At 29.5% G+C, this 20,528-nt stretch overlaps 1 protein-coding gene across 8 annotated transcripts in view; it reads right to left on the bottom strand.

The window, feature by feature from the left end:
- Oxr1 (oxidation resistance 1) overlaps nucleotides 1-20,528 on the bottom strand; it is a 411,354-nt gene that overhangs the window by 55,620 nt on the left and 335,206 nt on the right. For all 8 annotated transcript variants that reach the window (XM_046464584.2, XM_046464583.2, XM_046464586.1 and 5 more), the window contains 4 exons: nucleotides 17,361-17,443; nucleotides 12,661-12,768; nucleotides 11,544-11,657; nucleotides 6,769-6,921 (listed from right to left, as the gene is read on the bottom strand). In XM_046464584.2, the coding sequence (XP_046320540.1) occupies nucleotides 6,769-6,921; nucleotides 11,544-11,657; nucleotides 12,661-12,768; nucleotides 17,361-17,443 (458 nt within the window). The remainder of the gene's footprint in view (nucleotides 1-6,768; nucleotides 6,922-11,543; nucleotides 11,658-12,660; nucleotides 12,769-17,360; nucleotides 17,444-20,528) is intronic.

Below are 20,528 nucleotides of genomic sequence, written 5' to 3'. Positions count from 1 at the left end.
AATTAACAGAAGATCCTGAAGTGAGACAAAAGAAAAAAATAGTAGAAAAACTATTAAAACAATTATTATAATGATATTCTAAAATAGAGAAAAATGATAGTGCATGTAGGTGGAGATATGAAAAATATGAGACCTAGTTTAGACTTACAAAGATGAGACTTTCAAGATTGAGATGAAAATTACTCTGGAAAGAAATAACAATAGATCATACATGGGAAGAAAAATAATAGTTAATTTTAAGATATATAATAATTAAGCTGGGGGCAGTGGTATATGATTATAATACCAGCAACTGAGGACACTAAGGAGGCAGATCCCAAATTGGAAGTAAGCCATTTATCTACATCCTGCCTCAAAATAAAATAAAATAAAAGGATGGGAGATAATGAAGTGCCCTTGAGTTTAATCCCCAGTACTATATGTGGGAAAAAATATAGCAATTAAAATTATATAAATGAAAAGACAGGAAATATGTGAAAAGAGTTTCAGAGACCTCTGAGATAATGTTAAACAACCTGTGTGCCTAACTGGAGTTTTTAAAGAAGATAAAAGATGGAAGAGAAAAGATATCTGAAGAAATATAGCCAAAAATATTTCCAAATTTGACATAAGCTACAAACCCACAGATATTATAAGTTAAATAAAGCCAAAGCAAATTAAATATGAAAAAAGGCATACCATAATCAAATTGTTCAAAATTAGTAACAAAGAGAATAAAAGAAAAACTACATAATTTCTATCACAAAATACCAAATATAGAAACAACAGAAGACTTCTCTTTGGAAAAATAAAAGCCAGAAAATAGCAGAATTATAACTCACTGGATGTTGGAAAAGATGTATAACAACAGGACACAGAATGTTATAGACCCAGTGGGAGACAGTTCAGCAATTTCTAATAAGCTAAACATAATCTTATCATACCATCCTATAGTCATGTTCCCTGGCATTAACCCAAATCAGGTCAAATTTTACATCCACAGCAATCTGCACATGACAATTAGCATGGCGTTATTCATAAATATAAAATTTGGAAGAGACTAGGATGTTCTTCAATACGGAAAATTGCTAAATAAATTGTAATATAACAGCACAATGGAATGTTATTCAGCAATAAAAAGAAATGAAACATAAAGCCAGAAAAGTCGTGGAAGAATCTTAAATGCATATTGCTAAGTGAAAGAAGTCAATCTGAAATCCTACAATAATATTATTTGATTTCAAATACATGGCACCCTGGAGATGGTAAAAAGATAATTAGTTACCAGGGGTTCATGAGGAATAGAGAAGGGATAAGTAGGTGACACACAGGGGATTTTTAGGGCAATGAAACTATTCTGTATAATATGGCAAGGATGGATACATGTCATTATACACTTGTCAAAACCTATAGAATGTTCAGTAGAACACAAGACTCAATTCTGTAGACTATGGACTTAATAATTACTAGTTCATCATTTATAACAAATATAGCACACAAATACAAGATGTTACTAATAGAGGTAATGGGGTAAGAAGGAGAAAGTATATGTGAACTTTTTCTGTAAAATTCTTCTATCAATTTAAAATTGCTTTACAAAATAAAATCTATTATTTTTTTTTAAAATCAACTGAGGATAAAAAGGATACAGTGGTAGAAAATAAAGGGATTAAGGATTCTTTTTTTAAAAGTTCATATATACAGAATTTTGAAAAGATACATAAATGACAGTATTATTTAAAAAAGAAGGGAAAACACTTTTTTAGATATTCAAACACTGAAAAAATTTATCACCAGTTGAATTGCACTATAAACATTTTTAAAAATCTTCAAGTAGAAAGAAAAATGATACAAGACTGAAATCTGGATCTATTTTTAAAAAAATGAAAGGCAGAGAGAATGAAAAAGAAGTGGATAGATATAATAGTTTTTCCTTACTTTTAAAAGCAAAAATAACATTGCATTTGGAGTTTAAAACATGTAGAAATAAAAAGGTAGAACAATAAGAGCACAAATGTTGTGGGGGAAGGTGTGACAACACAGTTGACCCTTGACATAAAGAGTTTGAACTTCATGAATTCTCTTATGAGCAGATTTTTTTTTGCATGTGATTCATAAAAATTTTTAAAAAACTGGCAACTGAACTAAAAAAATCAACAACTGTGCCATGAATGCATGAAATATTTGTATATAATAGTCTATTATTAATTACCACAAAATATAGGAATCTTGTAAGTTAAAATTTTACCAAAATTTAAATAAACACTTAATAGACAATACACAGCACCATTTGCACTAAAGAAAAATGTAAAAAAAAAAGGAAAGATGCAGCATTAAGTCATAGAATATAAAACTAATTAGAGTATATATGTATTACCCTAATAATTTTGTAGCCATCTCTCCCATCGGTATTATGGTGGGCTTAAGTGTTGAGGTTATCTGCTTCAAACACTGAAAATCTAACAAAAGAGGTAAAAGAGTTCTACAAATAAAACTACAAAACACTAAAGAAAAAAATTGAAGACTTTAGAAGATGGAAAGATTTCCCATGTTATTGGACAGGCAGAATTAATATTGTCAAATTGACCATACTACCAAAAGCACTATGGAGATTTAATGCAATTCCCATTAAAATTGCAATGACATTTTTCATAGAAATAGACAAAGCAATCATGAAATTCATTGGAAAAATAAGAGGCCTAGAATACTCAAAGCAATCCTTAGCTAGAAAAGCAGAACAGGAGGCCTCAAATACCAGACCTTAAATTATATTACAGAACTATAGTAACAAAACCAGCATCAAAATAGGCATAAGACCAATAGAATAAAAGACACAGAACAAACCCACATAAATACAGTTAATCTCACACTAGATAAAAGAATAAAAAGTATACATCAGAGGAGAGAGACTTTTCAACATATGGTGCTGGGAAAACTTGAAATCCACATGTAGTAGAATGAAATTTAACCCCTATCTCTCACCTTACACAAAATTCAATAATTAAACTCGAAATGGATCAAAGACCTAGGTATTAGACCGAAACCCTGTGCCTACTAGAATAAAAAGTATAGGCCCAACACTTGAACATGTAGACTTAGTAATGGACTTCCTTAACAAGACTTCTAAAGCACAAGAAGTAAAAGAAAAAAATCAATAAATGGGATGGTATCAAACTAAAAAGCTTCTTCACAGCAAAAGATACAATCAAGAACATGAAGAGAGAGCCTACAGAATGGAGAAAATCTCTGCTATCCATCCCTCAGATAGGGTGTTAGTTTCTAGGATATACAAAGAATTAAAAAACTTCAACACCAAAACAAAACAAACAAACAAAACCCCCCCACAAATAACTCAATCAATAAATGAGCAAAGGAACTAAAGAGACACTCTGCAAAAGAAGAAATATGAATGGTCAACAAATGTATAAAAAACTCTTCAACATCTCTATCAATTAGAGAAATGCAAATTAAAACTACACTGAGATTTCATCTCACTCCAACCATAATGGCAATTATCAAGAACATAAGTTAACATGTTGGCAAGATGTGGGGAAAAGGGTACACTCATACATTGTTGGTGGGGCCACAAATTGGTGCAATCACTATGGAAAGCAGTATGGAGATTCCTCAAAAAAAAAAAAAAATAGGAATGGAACCACCATTTGACTCAGTTATCCCACTCCTTGATATATATATGCAAAAGAGTTATAATCAGCATACTACCGTGATACAGTCACATCAATGTATATAGCAGCACAATTCCAACAGCTAAGCTACGGAACCAACCTAGATGCACTTCAACAGATAAATGGATAAAGAAATGTGGTTTATATACACAATGGACTATTACTCAGCCATAAAAAAGAACAAAATTATGGCATTTTCTGGTAAATGGATGGAACTGGAGACTATCATGCTAAGTAAAATAAGTCAACTCCAAAAAAATAAAAGGCCTAATGTTCTCTCTGACAGATGGATACTAATACACAATAAAGGGGGGAGGAAGAACAGAAGTTCATTAGATTAGACAAAGGGAAATGAAAGGAAGGAAAGGGGGATGAAAATAGGAAAGATAGTAGAATTAATCGATGTAACTTTCCTAAGTACATATATGAATACACCTAAGTGAATTTTACCATTGTGTACATCCACAAGACTGAGCTCCATTATTATAATAAGATATATTCCATTCTTGTATAAATATATCAAAATAGATTCTATTGTTATGTATAACTAAAAAGAACCAATAAAAAAACGCTGTTACATTAATCATTTCTACTTGAGTAGTTGTCTCTCCAATAAATTATACGTGCTACTAAAAAGTAATTTCTTGTAGTTCCCTTCACTTGTCTCATGATATATAATATATATATATATATATATATATATATATATATATATATATATATATATAAAACACAAAATATGTGTGAATCAACTGCTTGTGTTATTTTGGTAAGGCTTCCAGTCAATAAAAGGCTATTAGTTAAGTTTTTGAGGAATCAAAAGTTATAGTGGATTTTCAACCACATGGGGAGGGGCAGTTTTAACTAACTCCTATGTTGTTCAATGGTGAACTGCATACTTTTATAACTTTCTTACACAATATGTTAACTAATTTAATATTATTTAAATTAGATTATGACATATTAAAAATATATACTGTAAATTCTAAATGAGTCACTAAAAAATAAAGTGCTATAGGTAATAGGCCAGCAAAGGAGATAACATGAAATTATAAAGTACTCAATGCAGCAGGGTGCAGTGGTGCACACCTGTAATTCTGGCAGCTGGGGAGGCTGAGGCAGGAGAATCAGGAGTTCAAAGCCAGCCTCAGCAAAAGTAAGGCGCTAAGCAACTTGGGGAGACCCAAAAGAGGGCTGGGGATGTGGCTTAATAGTTAAGTGTCCCTGGGTTCAGTCCCTAGTACCAAAAACTAAAATACGTACATACATACATATTTAGGCTCAATGTAAAAAAATGGAAAAAGATAAAACACGTTAACACTTATTAAAAGGAAGCTGAAGTAGATATAATACTATTCCCAGAGTGGGTTTCATAGCCAAGAATATTACCAAGAATAAAGAGGGCCTTTCATAATGACAAACAATTCGATTCATCAAGTCAATATAAATTCCTAAACATTTTTGCACCTAATAGCAGAGTTTCAAAACACACACACACGCACCCCAGAAGAAAACTGAACTGCAAGAAGAATAGACAATTACACAATTACAGTGAGATATTTCTACATCTTTCCGTTAAGAAGAAATAGAACAAATAGAAAATCAGCAGGAATACTTAAGAACAACCCTATCACCCAACTTGACTTACGTGATTTATAAAATATTTTACCTACAGCAGAATACACATTTTTTCAAGTGCACGTTGAACATTTCTCAAGATATACTGTATTCTAGACTTTAAAACAGGTCTCATCAGTGGTATACTCTCCGATGGCATAGAATGAAGTTGGAAATTAGTAAAAGAAGATAACTAGAGGGGCTGGGGTTGTAGCTCAGTGGCAGAGACCTTGCCTCTCATATGTGAGGCACTCAGTTTGATCCTCAGCACCACATAAAAATAAATAAACAAAATGAAGACATTATATTCATGTATAACTAAAAAATATTTTTAAAAAAGTATCTAGAAAGTTCCCAAATATTTGGAAATTAAAACAATCTGAAATATTCAATGGGGCAAAGAAGAAATCAAGAGAAAATATTTTTAAATGAATGAAAATACTACATTATCCAGATTCTGGGATGCAGCTAAAAGACTGCTCAGGAGGAATTTATGCACTAAATGTTTGTTATTTCAAATAGTTCATGAATTCTGACTCTAAGTAATGGTTCTCGTGTATGCCTGCAAAGTCAGTATCAAGTTATAGTCATTTTCCAAGTAAAACCTGGAATTTAGTTTTCAATTCTGTATTAATTTACAATAATTCCTTTGAAAATTGGAAGTTTTTCCTTGAAAAAGCAGCCAGGTATGGTAGAGAAAACAGATTCAAACTATGAATTCTGCATAATGGAGAAACCTTGGATATGTTAAATCTTTTCTGATTTTTTTCCTATGAAGAAGAAATAGGACCTCCTATTTCACAAATTATTCTGAATTGATAAATTAATTAGTATACCTCAAGTCATTTTGACATATAGTCGGTACTCAATAAATAGTTTTCTTCCCATTTATGTGTTATAATAACTTTACAAAAGTAGTATTTCAAATAGTACCCATTAATGATCTCTTTTTTCTTACATGCTTCTTGAAACATTCTAGAAATAGTAATTAACTGCATTTTATAGTGAATTTATTTATACTCCATTACCTTTAACAATTGTAACAGACCACCAGACTTTAGGTTATGTGAAAGGACCATGCTGATTCAAGCTAGGAATTATCTCAAATGCCTTTAAAAAATTTTATTTTTTAGTTGTAATTGGACACAATACCTTTATTTTATTCATTTTATTTTTATGTGGTGCTGAGGATCGAACCCAGGGTCTCGCACACAAATGCCTTTTTAAAATATTCAGGTATTTGGGGCTGGGGTTGTGGCTCAGTGGTAGAGTGCTTGCCTAGCATGCATGAGGCACTGGGTTTGATCCTCAGCAAAATGTAAAAGTAAAATAAAGACATTGTGTCCACCTAAAACTAAAAATATATTTAAAAAAATATTCAGGCATTTGCTAATGTTGGTGAGAAAAAATGTAAATGGAAAACTGTCATGTTTTAATTAATAAATTAGGCATGATTAAAATTTTTCTCTAAAATATCATCCATTACCTTGCCTCTGGTGATATATTTGCAATTGATTTTAAGAAATTTCTCAGTAAATGCTTCTTCTTCCTCAGAAGTTGAAGATACCACTCGTGCAGGTCGAATACCAGTAAAATTTGATGAAGGAGTTGCTTCTTTTGGAGGGATTACATCAGTATTCTTTAAAAAAGAAAAAAAGGCACTTTAGAAAACTAAATAATAAACACATTATGAAAGTCAAACGAACAGTTCTTCCCAATGTACTGTTCTTTCCTACTACATTCTGGAGGTTAGCCCAAAATGTTCTTATATAAAAAAATTATAATAATAGTGGTGTTTATGAAAACAATAGTAAAGATCTCAAATACAACTTAAACATACACTTCTAGTGATTTCTTAAAAGGGAAATATTTGTGTGGGTATATGTCTATACCCACACAGGCACACATACAAAATATGTAAATGAAAACATACATAATCATCAGGAAAACATTAAAAACTACATTACTTGTACTCTAACCCCTACCAGCACCCACAGTGAAGCGTTTATTAAAATACTGTTCTTCACAAGATTGTACAATACCCATCAGGTTTTGGGAGTAGAGAAGAGGTGAAAAGCTTGTATTTGTTGCCTAAATATACAGTAAAACTCATTCATTGGAATACCATTAAATTTCAAACTACAAAGTTTAGTTAGATTATAGTTTAAAACTTTTGGTGCCATGAACCTTTTGCAGAACAGCCTATGAATGTGTTCTCACAATGTAATTGAATGGTTCAAATAAAATGTAAAAGAAAAAAACATTATTGACATACAATTATCAAAACATTTTTAAAAACAAACTGAAAATTAGTGCATATGTTTCTTAATACACTAACAAGACCTAATTATAAATAATATAATGTGTAATTATAATGTTGAATATAATTGTTGTTCAATTACTGAAAAACACATTTTGTGATGTTTACAACAGGAATAAAGTGATCTGAAAATATCTATGCATTATATTGAGGAGAATGCCACAGGTATGCCTATTATTATATATTTGCCATGTAAATTCTTATTTATTCATAATCTTAATTTTAAAAATATCTGACTGCACTTAAAATTTTTATATCCAAATTCTCAGACCCTTTAAATTACTACACACAATATCCTCCCACAGAAATTCAATATTCACTTGAACACTGTAAGAGGCTAGATGGATTCCCTTTAACCTTTTTAAAAAATATGTCCACAGAGGCATTTATTTCATACTTTATGAATAAATGTAACTGCCTTATGAACAGTTTTCATAGTAGCAATACTTCTGAGATTTGAGTTAAAATCTGTCACTTTTTAACTTCTAACTAATAGTTTTAATTTGGGTTTTAGAAATAATAAACAAGACTGCCTTCTCTTCTGTCTCATAACTGAGATATTGGAAAAGACAGCAAACCTTACAAAACTTTTTCTAACCTAATGAAGAAATGTAACTTCTTCAACCCATATAGGGCAGACTTTTTAAAGGAAATTTACACTCAGCTAAATTCTGTAAATTGACAAATGAATAAGATGAAGCTGAGATGCAAATCCATGTTACCAACACATGTTGCCAGTAAGTTTAACTGTTACACTATAAACCTTCCCCTTCCCTTCCATCAAATGACTGCAAATATGCCAAGAGAAAAATAGCTGATATTGAACCACCAGAAAGGCCCAATGCAAGCTGGCAAAAAGCTATCAACAAATTTTATGACTGCTCAATTACTTCCAAATTAACAATAATATTATTATGTAATATGTAACCCCACTCACAAGACAAGATAGATATAGATATCTGACGGTACATTATCAAATGCTTCCTTAAATGAAAATAAACCACGTTGAAAAACATGATCTCCAAGGTTCCCTAAAAGGATATAATTCTATAACTCAGTATCTACAACAATTCTGATTTTTCAGTGTAATCCTATTATATGAGTTAGCTTGCAAATGCTCAAAATATAGCACAAAAGAGATAATTTCTTTCAGAAAGGTCAAAGTTGTTCAGAGGAATTATTATCACACAGTATTACAACTTACATAAATTTACATTATGCAGTGTATAAGTATCTCAAAGTAGCTAGTTTTGACTGATATTTAGAGATGTGATTCTTAATACAATTGTTTGAAGCTCATTTGAGGACTTTCTTATATTTCTCTGTGTAATTTTGTTTTAGCCAACGGAGAAGGAAAGGTCCTTAGAAATCCAGACATATAAATATCTATCTAGCCCCAATATTGCCCCATATATTCAAGTGTGAAAAAGCGAAGTATTACCAGGACAAATTGTTGAAAAAGCTGAATCAGACTCATTTATCATGTGATAACTACACATTATTAAAAATATAATTTAATAATATTACCATAAGTCACTACCATAAACTAATAACTCCAAATTCTTCACTTGCCTTCTTGCCTTGGCTTTATTGTGTTTTTGCCCCTTTGTGGTTGAAAATTTGTAGAAATGTTCTCTAGTAACACAGAGGTAACACACAGGAAGTTTGTGGAGGAAAAGCCATACAGGCAGAAATACCAACAGTTTTCATACAACATATATATGCTAAATAACTTAAAAGAAAATGTTTAATATTAAAGCAATGTATGTTAATTTATTTGTTTAATATGATATATAATGAGTACCATTTACTTCCTATACCTTTCAGAATTTATTACATTCAATTTCTTAGAATCAAGAAGTTGAGAATGCTAAAAATCAAAATCCAAAATAAAATACAAAAAAAAAAAAGAAAAAGAAATGCAATTGTAATAACACCATTAGTGCTATACAAGGGGCTTTGGATCTGGCTTTCAGTTTTCTAACCACCAGATTAAATGCAAAGCCAGATCAATATTTGATTCTAATTATGGAAGTGATGCATCCATTTAGAATCTAGAAAAAAACTGTTGCTCAGTACTTCAACCATTTCTTATGATATTGAAAATACAGGAATTTCTTGTATATAAAAGAATTAATTTCTTAAAATCTAAATAAATAAAAAACCATATTTTAAAATTCTATTTTATCACATATTAAACATAAAATTCTGTTCTAAAAATTTAAGACCAAGCCATGATTCGGGCATAATATATTAAAAGCACATAATAAAATATAATTCCCAAATAAGTTGTTGAATTTAAAATAAGCTAGAATTTCAAAGTTAAACTATATATAACATATAAGTAATAGTTTATTTATTAATCATATATTTGTTTAGTACTTATATTTACATAACTTTATTATAATATGTAAGCTTTACATTTAATAAAGTACATATAAGTTGTAGATATTTAGATATTAGGATTTAAATTTAAAATTAAAGTTAAAATTCTAATACATAGTATAAAAAAACAGGTATAATACATTTTTATATAGTCTTAAAATAGTAGATATTACTGTTTAGAAACTATAAGTTTAAAAATACATAGAAATACAAAGAGAAAGGAGAGGTTATGAGTTATTTAAGTATGGCATATGTGAGAGCAATTCTCAGAATGGGACTTGATATGGAAATATTCCTAATCTGAAATCTGAAATGCTCTTAAAATCCAAACTTTTCTGAGTACTTCCATGAGGCCACAAATGGTAAATTCAGCACCTGATCTTAGATGCAGTAAAAACTATGGCACACTGAAAATACTGTATAAAATTACCCTCAGGCTACATGTCCTAAGGTGTATATGAAACACAAGTGAATTTTGTTTAGACTTAGATATCTCAATACATATATGGAAATATTCCAAAATCAGAAACCTGGTCAAAAGTAGAGATGCTCAACCTATACATTTCTTTTGGGTGACTGCATTCTAAAGTACAAGGTTTCCATACTGACACAAATAAGATACAACATATAAGCACTGGAAAAAGACTTCACATCTGTCTCTTTCTTATATACATGCACAAGGGAAAAAGTCCTTGATAAAATAGTTATCAATAATAACATTTAATTTACTCTATAAAAAAGAGGAATATGATGAAATAATAGGGATCAAAAAACTCAAAAAACTTAAAAATGAATAAATGTAGGCAAATTAATAATTTGTGTTTTGTTACCAGTTTGGTACTTGGTATCCTAAACTTTATTTGCATGCAAATTGAAGCAGAGAAGAAAAATGAGCCACAGAAAGATAACAGAGCAGCAAGGAAGATTTCTGCACAACAATCTAGCTATTTAATGGAGAAAGTATCATATGCAAATACTAGGTCATTATGAAAATGAAAAAGTATGATTGGTATTAACTTATATAGGAAAGGCAAAGAAACATATAGTTCCTTTCAGAGAGTTTAATCAAAATTATTACATAAAGTCTCTTCCTGGAAATTTGTTTGAAAATGTAACTTATACAACACTCATTCCTTAGATATGCTAGCTAAATTAATCCATAATGTTATACTCAAAAGAATGATTAAGTTGATAAGTTGTTTTTAAAAGGCAGTGTATCAAAAAATGTAAGTTTTCCAAGTACTAGTATATGCATACTCACAGAAACAAATAAAATTCAAATTGGATATGGACTTCTTATTGTTATACTTTCATGTATTATGTAAAATTCCTTTCTATATTAAATTACATGGATTTGATGAGCACCTTTGGATGATCACCACCAAAAGTAAATCAAATTTAATAAGAATATTTACTTAAAAATTAAAACTTGCCACTTTAATTAACAAACGGTACACTCTTGTTTTAAAAATAGTCAAAGCAGAATGAAAAAACATGATAAATGTATACACAGTAATATTTCTTCATAGCCATCATTAAAAAGCAGAGATACTTACAGTGGTCTTTTCAAATTCGGCTTCAGATGATGTTGGTGACAGAGGACTTATGGGGCTTAGAGATGGCGAACTCTCAACACTGGACACATATTCAGGATCAGGAACATATAAAACCTATAAGAAAGCAATCACATAAAGATGAGTCAAACTGAAATGTTAATAATCAGATGATGTCGTATAAGCAAATACAATTATCAAAATAGGGAAAAAATAAAACTTTCAGATTATAAAAATATTTTTTTACCATAACAGGTCTATGGAGTAAAAGATATTTAAAAATCAATTTAAACACATTTGATAAGCATAGTACTGACACATGGTGGGGAAACAATAATTTTCAAATACTATAGGTATTCATCTTAAAGGCAATTTGGCAATAGTATAAAATCAAAATCAAAATTAAAACTGCACATATCTCTTTGACGTAGCCATTCTACTTCCAGAATTTACCCTACAGAAACATGAATAAAATTAAATATTCTACTTCCAGAATTTACCCTACAGAAACATGAATAAAATTAAATATGCATAAGAGTATTCATTGTAGCCATGTTAACATCAGCAAGACAAAGCATACTGTGACTGAACTGAACATCAGTATGCACACATGAAAAAATCTGCTGTGCTTAAATAGAACATTTTCCAATCAACAATAATTAAATTTAAAATGAAAAACAAAAGCCCTAAAAATAAAAAAAAGAGAATATTTCTAAAAGTAGATGTGACCTGTAACTGGAACTGGCTGCTTTTGAAAAGGAAATTAATGAGAAGGATGCATACATTACCTTAAAAAATGTTGAAATTTTTTAATCTAATCCATGTACTACCTTAAATACTTTTGAAAGCTCTTTAAAATTATATTTGAAAAGATAATTTAGAATTATTTTTAGTATATATTAAAAAAAAACTCAGACAGACATAAATGACAATTTTGTAGAAAATTGAACAAATCTGACGAGATCTGTTCCAATCCTAAACCATCCATAGTATCATATATGATTTGTTCAAAGCATTCATAAAATTATAATTATTACATTTTCTACATTATAAACTACAAGCAATAAATACTTTCTACTTAATGATTCTAAATATCAACACTTTTAAAAGAAGGTAATACCTGTCCAGTAACAACTGCTCGGGAGAATAATTTATTTAACTGAACAAGCTCGTTGGGTGTTGTATCAAATTTCAGGGCTATACTATTCAAAGAATCCCTTGATTCAACCTGTTTAAGAAAAAATATAATGAATCATTTTAATCTGTTAGAACAAAAACTACATTATAATATTTAATGAGTATTAACATATCTATAAAGCAATCTTAAATTTGATTAATAAAAGGAATTTTTATCTTTGGAGACAGCTGTCAAGAAATATTATGTTTTGTTAACAAATAATCTCAACTTATTATAATATAGAGTATATGCTTATCATAATACATGTGGGCCTCTAATTCAAGCTATTTCAAAATATCAAATACAATTTACAAAACATAATGTGTACTTTACAAAGTCATTAAAATACTATACTATTCCTTTACATAGTTTCTAAAATATATGGAACTTCTAAAAATATAATCATTGTATTTTGGCAAAGTATACCTATATTAAAACAAAAATGCCATTTCTAATGATTTTTCTTATATATTCTGCCATTTATATGTAAAAGTAAAATGTTTAAATCAAACTCGATCATCTTCTTTTGAATTAATATAATTTCATGAATATATTTAGAGAAATTATAAACAATGGAATTTTACCAATCAGACTTAAAAAACTCAACTGATCTGTCAATATATTCTATTGAAGTCCTCCTTGTGTAAGGCATTTGAAGAGAACACAACTAAGTGCAACTAAGTGGTTTTATAATCTGGTTGGAAAACAAGATAGATAAAAATGGTTATATTAAAGATGGAGAACAATTTACAATAGAACAGCAAATGCAACTGAAGTTTTGAGTACAGACAGTGTATATGCACTCCAAAATTGTCCAGGAAAGGGTGTAGGAAAGTTTTAAAACAAACACTTGAAGAAAGGGATACACTGTGAGAAATTGAGAGAAGTAATAGAACTTTCAAAGTGAAGATGTGTAAGTTGATTCTTGAAGAAGGGGAAAGAATAAGAGAAGAGAAAAAAATTTTTAAAGTGAAGGTAACAGACATGGTTAGGAGGTATAAAAATATAAAGCACATTTGTGAAATATCTCCTATTCCTCCTAAACCATCCAGAGAATCTTCCTGAAGCACAGATTTTTAAAAAGGTTATTAATTAGAATTAAAACTCTTAAAAAGCACAGGATTGAAAAGGCATTTAGAATTAGGTTGAAGAAAAGTTGGAAAGTCAGAGAAAAAAAGACTTGTGTTTTAAATAATAGACACAATATTTTCTTTACTAGCTTTTATAAAATTAAATTTATGCAAAATACTTGAGTTAATGATCTATCTCTGCATCCCCCATCTCATCTACACAATGAACTACTTTTATTAAAATAATATAAGTTCTCTGCAACAAAGTTATTTTGTAGTAACATCTATAAGTCTACATAGGACTCTCATATAATCATAACTCTTACTTATAAAGCAAAGGAATTTGCTTATGTGGCACCTTATGATATTATGGCAACAAGCTAGGATTAATGGGACAAGAGAATGGATACAGAAAAATCAATATAACACTATTGCAGATTAGGTTTAAGGTAACAAAATGTAAAGAAATAGATAGATCAAGGTACATAATTTTCAACTAAGATTAAAGAGTTTTTAATTTATAGATTAAATGGAGTTTTTATAGTAATAGTAGTAGGTCAGGAAAGTAAATGTGAATAAGCAACCAATATTGACTCTAAAAATTCCAAACTAGATAAATAACAGACTGAACAGAAATAAGAAAATCTGACATTACTCAAGGATGGAAGAAAAAAAGGTTTGTTGTACTTTTTAAATATGACATGATAATAGGAAATGTAAGCACCCCAAAAATCAGGAATAGAAAAAGTCTGACCTTACTCTAAGTAGCTCATATAGTAAAGTTATTAAACTCTGCAAGTAACAAAATGAACATTAGAAAAAATGAGAAAAAACAAGGGACCACTCATATTTGGAATCAAGAAGAGAAGAACAGCCAGTGATGTAGATAGAATATATAATCAAAATGATAGCAAGAATACAAGGGCAATAAAGGATAATGATAGTAAAATGTAGTACAATTAGTTTCGAGAATAAAGTAGGGTTCTAGGAAGAGAAAATAGAGACAGAAGGAGAGGATATAGCTGAAGATAACTAACGACTGACAATTTTTCTGGAATGTAAGAATGATGATTCCTTAGACTGAAGAGATACAATAAACAAAAGACAAATAAAATATGCTATATTTAAACTTATTGATGCCACTACAGAACTATAAAGACAAAGACAAAACTTTAAAAGTAACCTATAAACAAAAAGATTGCTTAAAAAATAAAATAACAACAGAGTACACAGGACAATCAATTAATACTTATTGTCCAAAGACTGGCAGAAAAATAACTATCAACTTACAAATCTACAGACAGCTAAACTTTGAGGAATGAGAGTAGAATAAAGATTTTTTGGTATATAAACTGATTTTACAGCTTCAAGTTCTCACTGAAAGCATTTTTATAGACCCTCAGAAAGAAAAGTAAAAGTAGAAAGAATGATGAACAGGAAGCAACAAGAAAAAAAGGTCACTGTGTTTGATAATTGGAAAGGCATTTCAGTAGAAAAATATAGGAATATTAAGTTATTAAAGGAAAAAATATGTATATCATTTTTAAGTTCTACTTATAATTCCCACTGACAGTGATTTTATTCTAATTTTATAACTAAACTGACAGGCATATGTGTACAAATTATATATATATATGTGTATGTACATATATATACACACACATATATGTACATATATACACACACACATATATGTAGACATACATGATTTTAATTCTAAGGTTACCTAAAGTACAGATTAATTTTATTTACACTATATACAAAAGGTTTGTAAATACATTTAAGGTAGATCATAAAAGTAGGAGACTATAAAACAATAATCTCTTTCTTAGTTTTAGAAATATATGATTCTTTTAGAATCTGGAATATGGAAAACATAAAATGAAAAAAAAATAAAACTCTAAACAAACACCTGTTAGCTGTTTAATATGATTTCCAGCAAATACTTGATTTCCCAAAGGCAATTTATAATGTTAGAGGATTTTAGGTTTCAATTAACCTTCTCTACAAAAATAATGGTCTTAATTTAATTATAATTTTACCACAGATACTCAATTACTTTGATTACAAAGAATGGTAAATTCCTAAGTTCAAAATTAACAAAAATTTTACAATTCTTCACAATCATGATTACATGTATACATTTTTTATACCGTATAACAATAATTTGATGTCTTAACATAAGGAATACATCAAATTATTTTATTCACTCTTACTATTTAAACTTACTCTCTTTTCCATCATGCAGGTTCAAGCATACACAATTTTAAGTTTTATAAAATGCTTTACTAGATTCCTTTTGAAAGTAGTAAATTAATTCTACCTTAAATTAACTGGTTTCTAACCTTTAAAAAGTAACCTAATATATCTGATATTGTCAATTATATATTACATGAAAATTGAATATAACTCAAAATTTTGACAATTTGTTTAACTTTATGGATTCATGGAAAATAACCAAGAGTCATACTGTCAAGTTTCATGAAGAAACAAATGCTATATTAACATTTTAAATCGCTATTTTCTTCATAATATATTAGAAAAGCATAAAATAAAATTAAGCTCAGGGGGCTGGGGCTGGGGCTCAGCATAATCACACTTGTCTGGCATGTGTGAGGCACTGGGTTCGATTCTCAGCACACCACATATAAATAAACAAAATAAAGGTCTATCAAGAAGTAAAAAAAAAAAAATTCAAAAATTAAACTCAGCTAAAATAATTTCTTTACAACATGTCAAGATATCTAAATAAACAATTATTTACACTCCACCAAATAAGCAGCACACCAAACACCAAAGTCAATCTCTCACTTCAGTTTTCTATAATTGAATCAGAAATGGAAAAAAAAATTGACAGCAGGAAGATTTGATTGTCACTTCAATAACAGAAAAAAAAAAAAAAAAAAAAAAAAAAACCTCCACTTGCATCAAACTAAATCTATCAACTTATCTTTTAAGTATTTTTTTTAGTGGGGTGGGTAAACAGGGATTGAACTCAGGGGCACTTGGCCACTGAGCCACATCTCCAGCCCTATTTTGTATTTTATTTATTTAGAGACAGGGTCTCACTGAGTTTCTTAGTGCCTCAATGTTGCTGAGGCTGGCTTTGAACTCTCGATCCTCCTGTCTTAGCCTCTTGAGCATCTGGGATTACAGCCGTGTACCACACCATCCAGGTCTTTTAAAGCATTTTATCTGTCATTAACATTATCATTAGCACTACTGGAAACATAATGATAGTCACATTTCTAGAAAAAGCAAATATTTTCCTAAAAGTCTAACCTAATAGAATTATTAAAGCATAAGAACTTTGATTCACAGTTAAATTATCATTAATATTAAATTTAATTTGGTGGAAAAACATTTCATAGCTCATAGTAAAATTTCTTATTAAGGAAAAATAATCCTAAAAAACTTAACTGTTATTATTAATAAAAGTTATCCAGAGGGAAGTACAGATTTTTTTTAAATAAGGCAATTAATAATCCTTGCCATATGTGTAGTATGAACAGAAACTGTCTTAAATAACATAATTACAAAGTTAAGTTCCTTTTTTAAAAGCAAACAACTTACAGTATACTCAATAGTCCCTTTAGGTTTCTGAAAAGACATCCGTCTCCCATCTTTCTTGTCTAGGGTCTTTTTTTGGCCAGTGTCTGTAAAAAAAAAAAAAAAAAATGAGGCAAAAGTCCTATTAAGTTCATTTTCCTTTCAGAGTAATGTATAGAAGTGCTGAATAGAATTCACTGGGCAGATATCTAATTCACAAATAATACAGCTTGCTCCCTGGGACTCCCTGCTCTGGAGGAAAAAAATGACTGTAAAAAAAAAAAAAAGGAACTGACCCATACAAACCACTATAGTAATTAGAAGTCAATTCAAAACATAAACTGTCAACAGAAAAATTTATTATTAAACACTAGATTATGGGTCATTATTTCTACATTATAATAAGATAATTTGAAAGACATTTTAAAAATATATTTGAAGATATATACATGTATATGCTTATGTATTTGTGTATGTGTGTGTATGTGTATATATACAAGTCTTATAGAATCTTCTCTAAAATACAATAATATTGTTATCTTCCTTACTTACACAGTGAAGTAAATTAAGGTTTGCTTTCATATATGAACATTTCACGTATTTAATTTCAGTTTATGTACCAATTATTTTTCATTTGCTTATCATGACATTTCATTTGAATATTTCCTTATCATTAACATTAATCTAACTTGTTTCAGTTTAAACTTTACACTAGGCTTAACCTTATCTATACTTCAATGCAATTAGTACAATGATTTATTAAATTCTACTCAACTAAACACTGAAAAATGAATAAAATGGAAATTTCTAAAATGCTAATTTGAAAACTCAAAATAGTAAACAGAAAAGAATGCTATATTTACCTAAGATTAAAAACTAGAGTTTTCAAAGACAAATTAGTTCCACCTGAGCTAGTTCTAATCTAGAGAAATGTATGTTTTACAGTTCTCCCTCTATCCAAACTTGACTGATATTTGAACCATACTAGTTTATTTACATGTATCTAAGTAGCCCAGTTGCTGGGTGAATAGTTTTAATGAAGCATATTAATAATAACAACAAAGTCTGAACCCCACAAAACCCAGTTAGCTCTTTAAGGCTTAAGAATACTGTCCTAAAACATTCCCGATCACTCAGGATAATCCAAGTCTCATTATTATTTACTCGGTATATTTACATCCTACACAGCATCTGGAACAGTTTTTGAAATTATTATCTGTTTTTAATCTCTTCCACTAAACTGTAACCTTCAAAACACTGCCTTTGTTCTACATTTCCTCCTTAGTGCTTAACAATGGGCCTAACATGGCAAACATCTAATTTGAATGAACTGAAGCAACAACTTGATCTGTACCTAGAATTATAAGAATTATTGTTTAAAAAAAATTGATTACATTTCCCATAAATAAAAGTAGACAGTTACAGTTCATATATTACAACTGCAGTGAAAGTGTGTTTATAAACACACATATACAAATCCAATTTTTATATTCTATAAATTTATTCTTAAAATTTGAAGAGAAAAAAAAGATAAAAACTTAGGTGAAAAAAATGGGGCCAAATATATAGTCAGAGAATTCACAAAAGGTCACAAAAATGGCCCTTAAGCTTAAAAGATATTTAATTTCACTCATAATTTGAGAAATACAAATTTAAATTGCAAGATATTTATCCCCTATCAGTATGGTAAAAGTTCAAAAACTTGCCCACACACTACTTGGCTGTAAAAAAAACATTAATTCTTCCATATTTCTAATTTTAATGCAAAATGCTACAATTGTAATGAAGAAGAATGTTATTTTTGCTCATCAGAATATTTAAATCTTTTCTATGTTGAATAGCTTATACTTAAATTTGCTTCTCTGGGAAAATAAAACTATTTTAAATTAAGTTTAAATAGTAATTTATTACTGTATTTTCAAAAATGGCAGAGGAGTCAAAACCATTTTATTTTGCAATTTAAGCTTCTCTTAGCAATACAAAATACAATTACAGATGACTTTTCACTAATAATGTATCTCTCCTTATCTCATTTTTAGCAATTATCAATAGTCTACATTTACTTTGAATAACCCTTATTTGAAATTATTCGGACCATAAATTAATTCAAAAATCAGATTTTTAATTATACTGGATTTAGGGATATTTATGTAGAAGATTAAAAAGTTTCAAATTTTGGAGCAGTTCAGACTTTGGTTTTTTGGATCAGGAACACTCCAACTTTAGAAGCTTTTGAACCTGTGTTTCATAATCTCCCAAGGTTAATTATACATTTAATCACAAGAAAATTGCAATTACTCTAATTTTCAAGAGCTCACCATGGAATGCCATTCAGGGAAAGAAAATTAATTAATATAATAATCTCAGAGTTTAAAGTTTGAAAACAAACTGAAATATTTCATAAAACTATAAAACACTTTGTAACAATTTCATCTATTATAAAAATAGTTCCAAGTATTAATTATCAATATTAGGTTTTTAATAAACATAAATGCCAGAAAAAAATTAACTGTTCACCTTTGTCTATCAAAAAACAATACAATAAGAATCACAGTATCTGAGAGTTCAAAGTGATCACCATTGTTACATAAGTACAGTCTCTTCCTGAGTAACTTCAAAGTATCCTTTAAAGACAACTGTCAGCAAATATGAATCTGGTTGGGAGCATGGGGAGGAGGAGCCCTATTCTTCCTCACAAAATTTATTGCAGTTTAGAAATACATACTCACCGTGGTCTGTTTAATAATAAAATGCAGATGATGTTTACCAACTGTCTACTACACGCCAAGCACTTTTGTAGTACTTCACATATATTATCTCTAATTCATTGACCCTATGAAATATGTATCATTATTATCTCCATTTTATAACTGGGGAAATTGACACAAAGAAATTAACAGCAACTATACAACAACAGCAACAATAAAAAATAGTGCTGGAATTCAAAATCAAGTCAATTCAATCTGAAATAACTGTTCTGCTATTTAAAACTACTCACTAGATTATCAGCTTCATGAGGGCAGAAGACACACTTGTTAGTTACACAAATACAGACAAGTGGTTCTCAACCATAGATGTTTGCCTTCCCTGACCCCCAGAAACAGCAGGCAAAGCTTGGAGACTTCTGCTTACTCAAATTGTGGGCATGTTACTGTTACCTAATGTAGAGAAGTCATGGCTATGCTAAAAATT

Source organism: Marmota monax, unplaced genomic scaffold (genome assembly GCF_021218885.2).
Source record: "Marmota monax isolate L192 unplaced genomic scaffold, Marmota_monax_Labrador192_F-V1.1 WCK01_AAM20220418_F8-fsc00003, whole genome shotgun sequence".
NCBI classification, from domain to species: domain Eukaryota; kingdom Metazoa; phylum Chordata; class Mammalia; order Rodentia; family Sciuridae; genus Marmota; species Marmota monax.
Note: the sequence above shows the minus strand (reverse complement) of the source record. Positions and strands in the feature narration are given on the sequence as shown.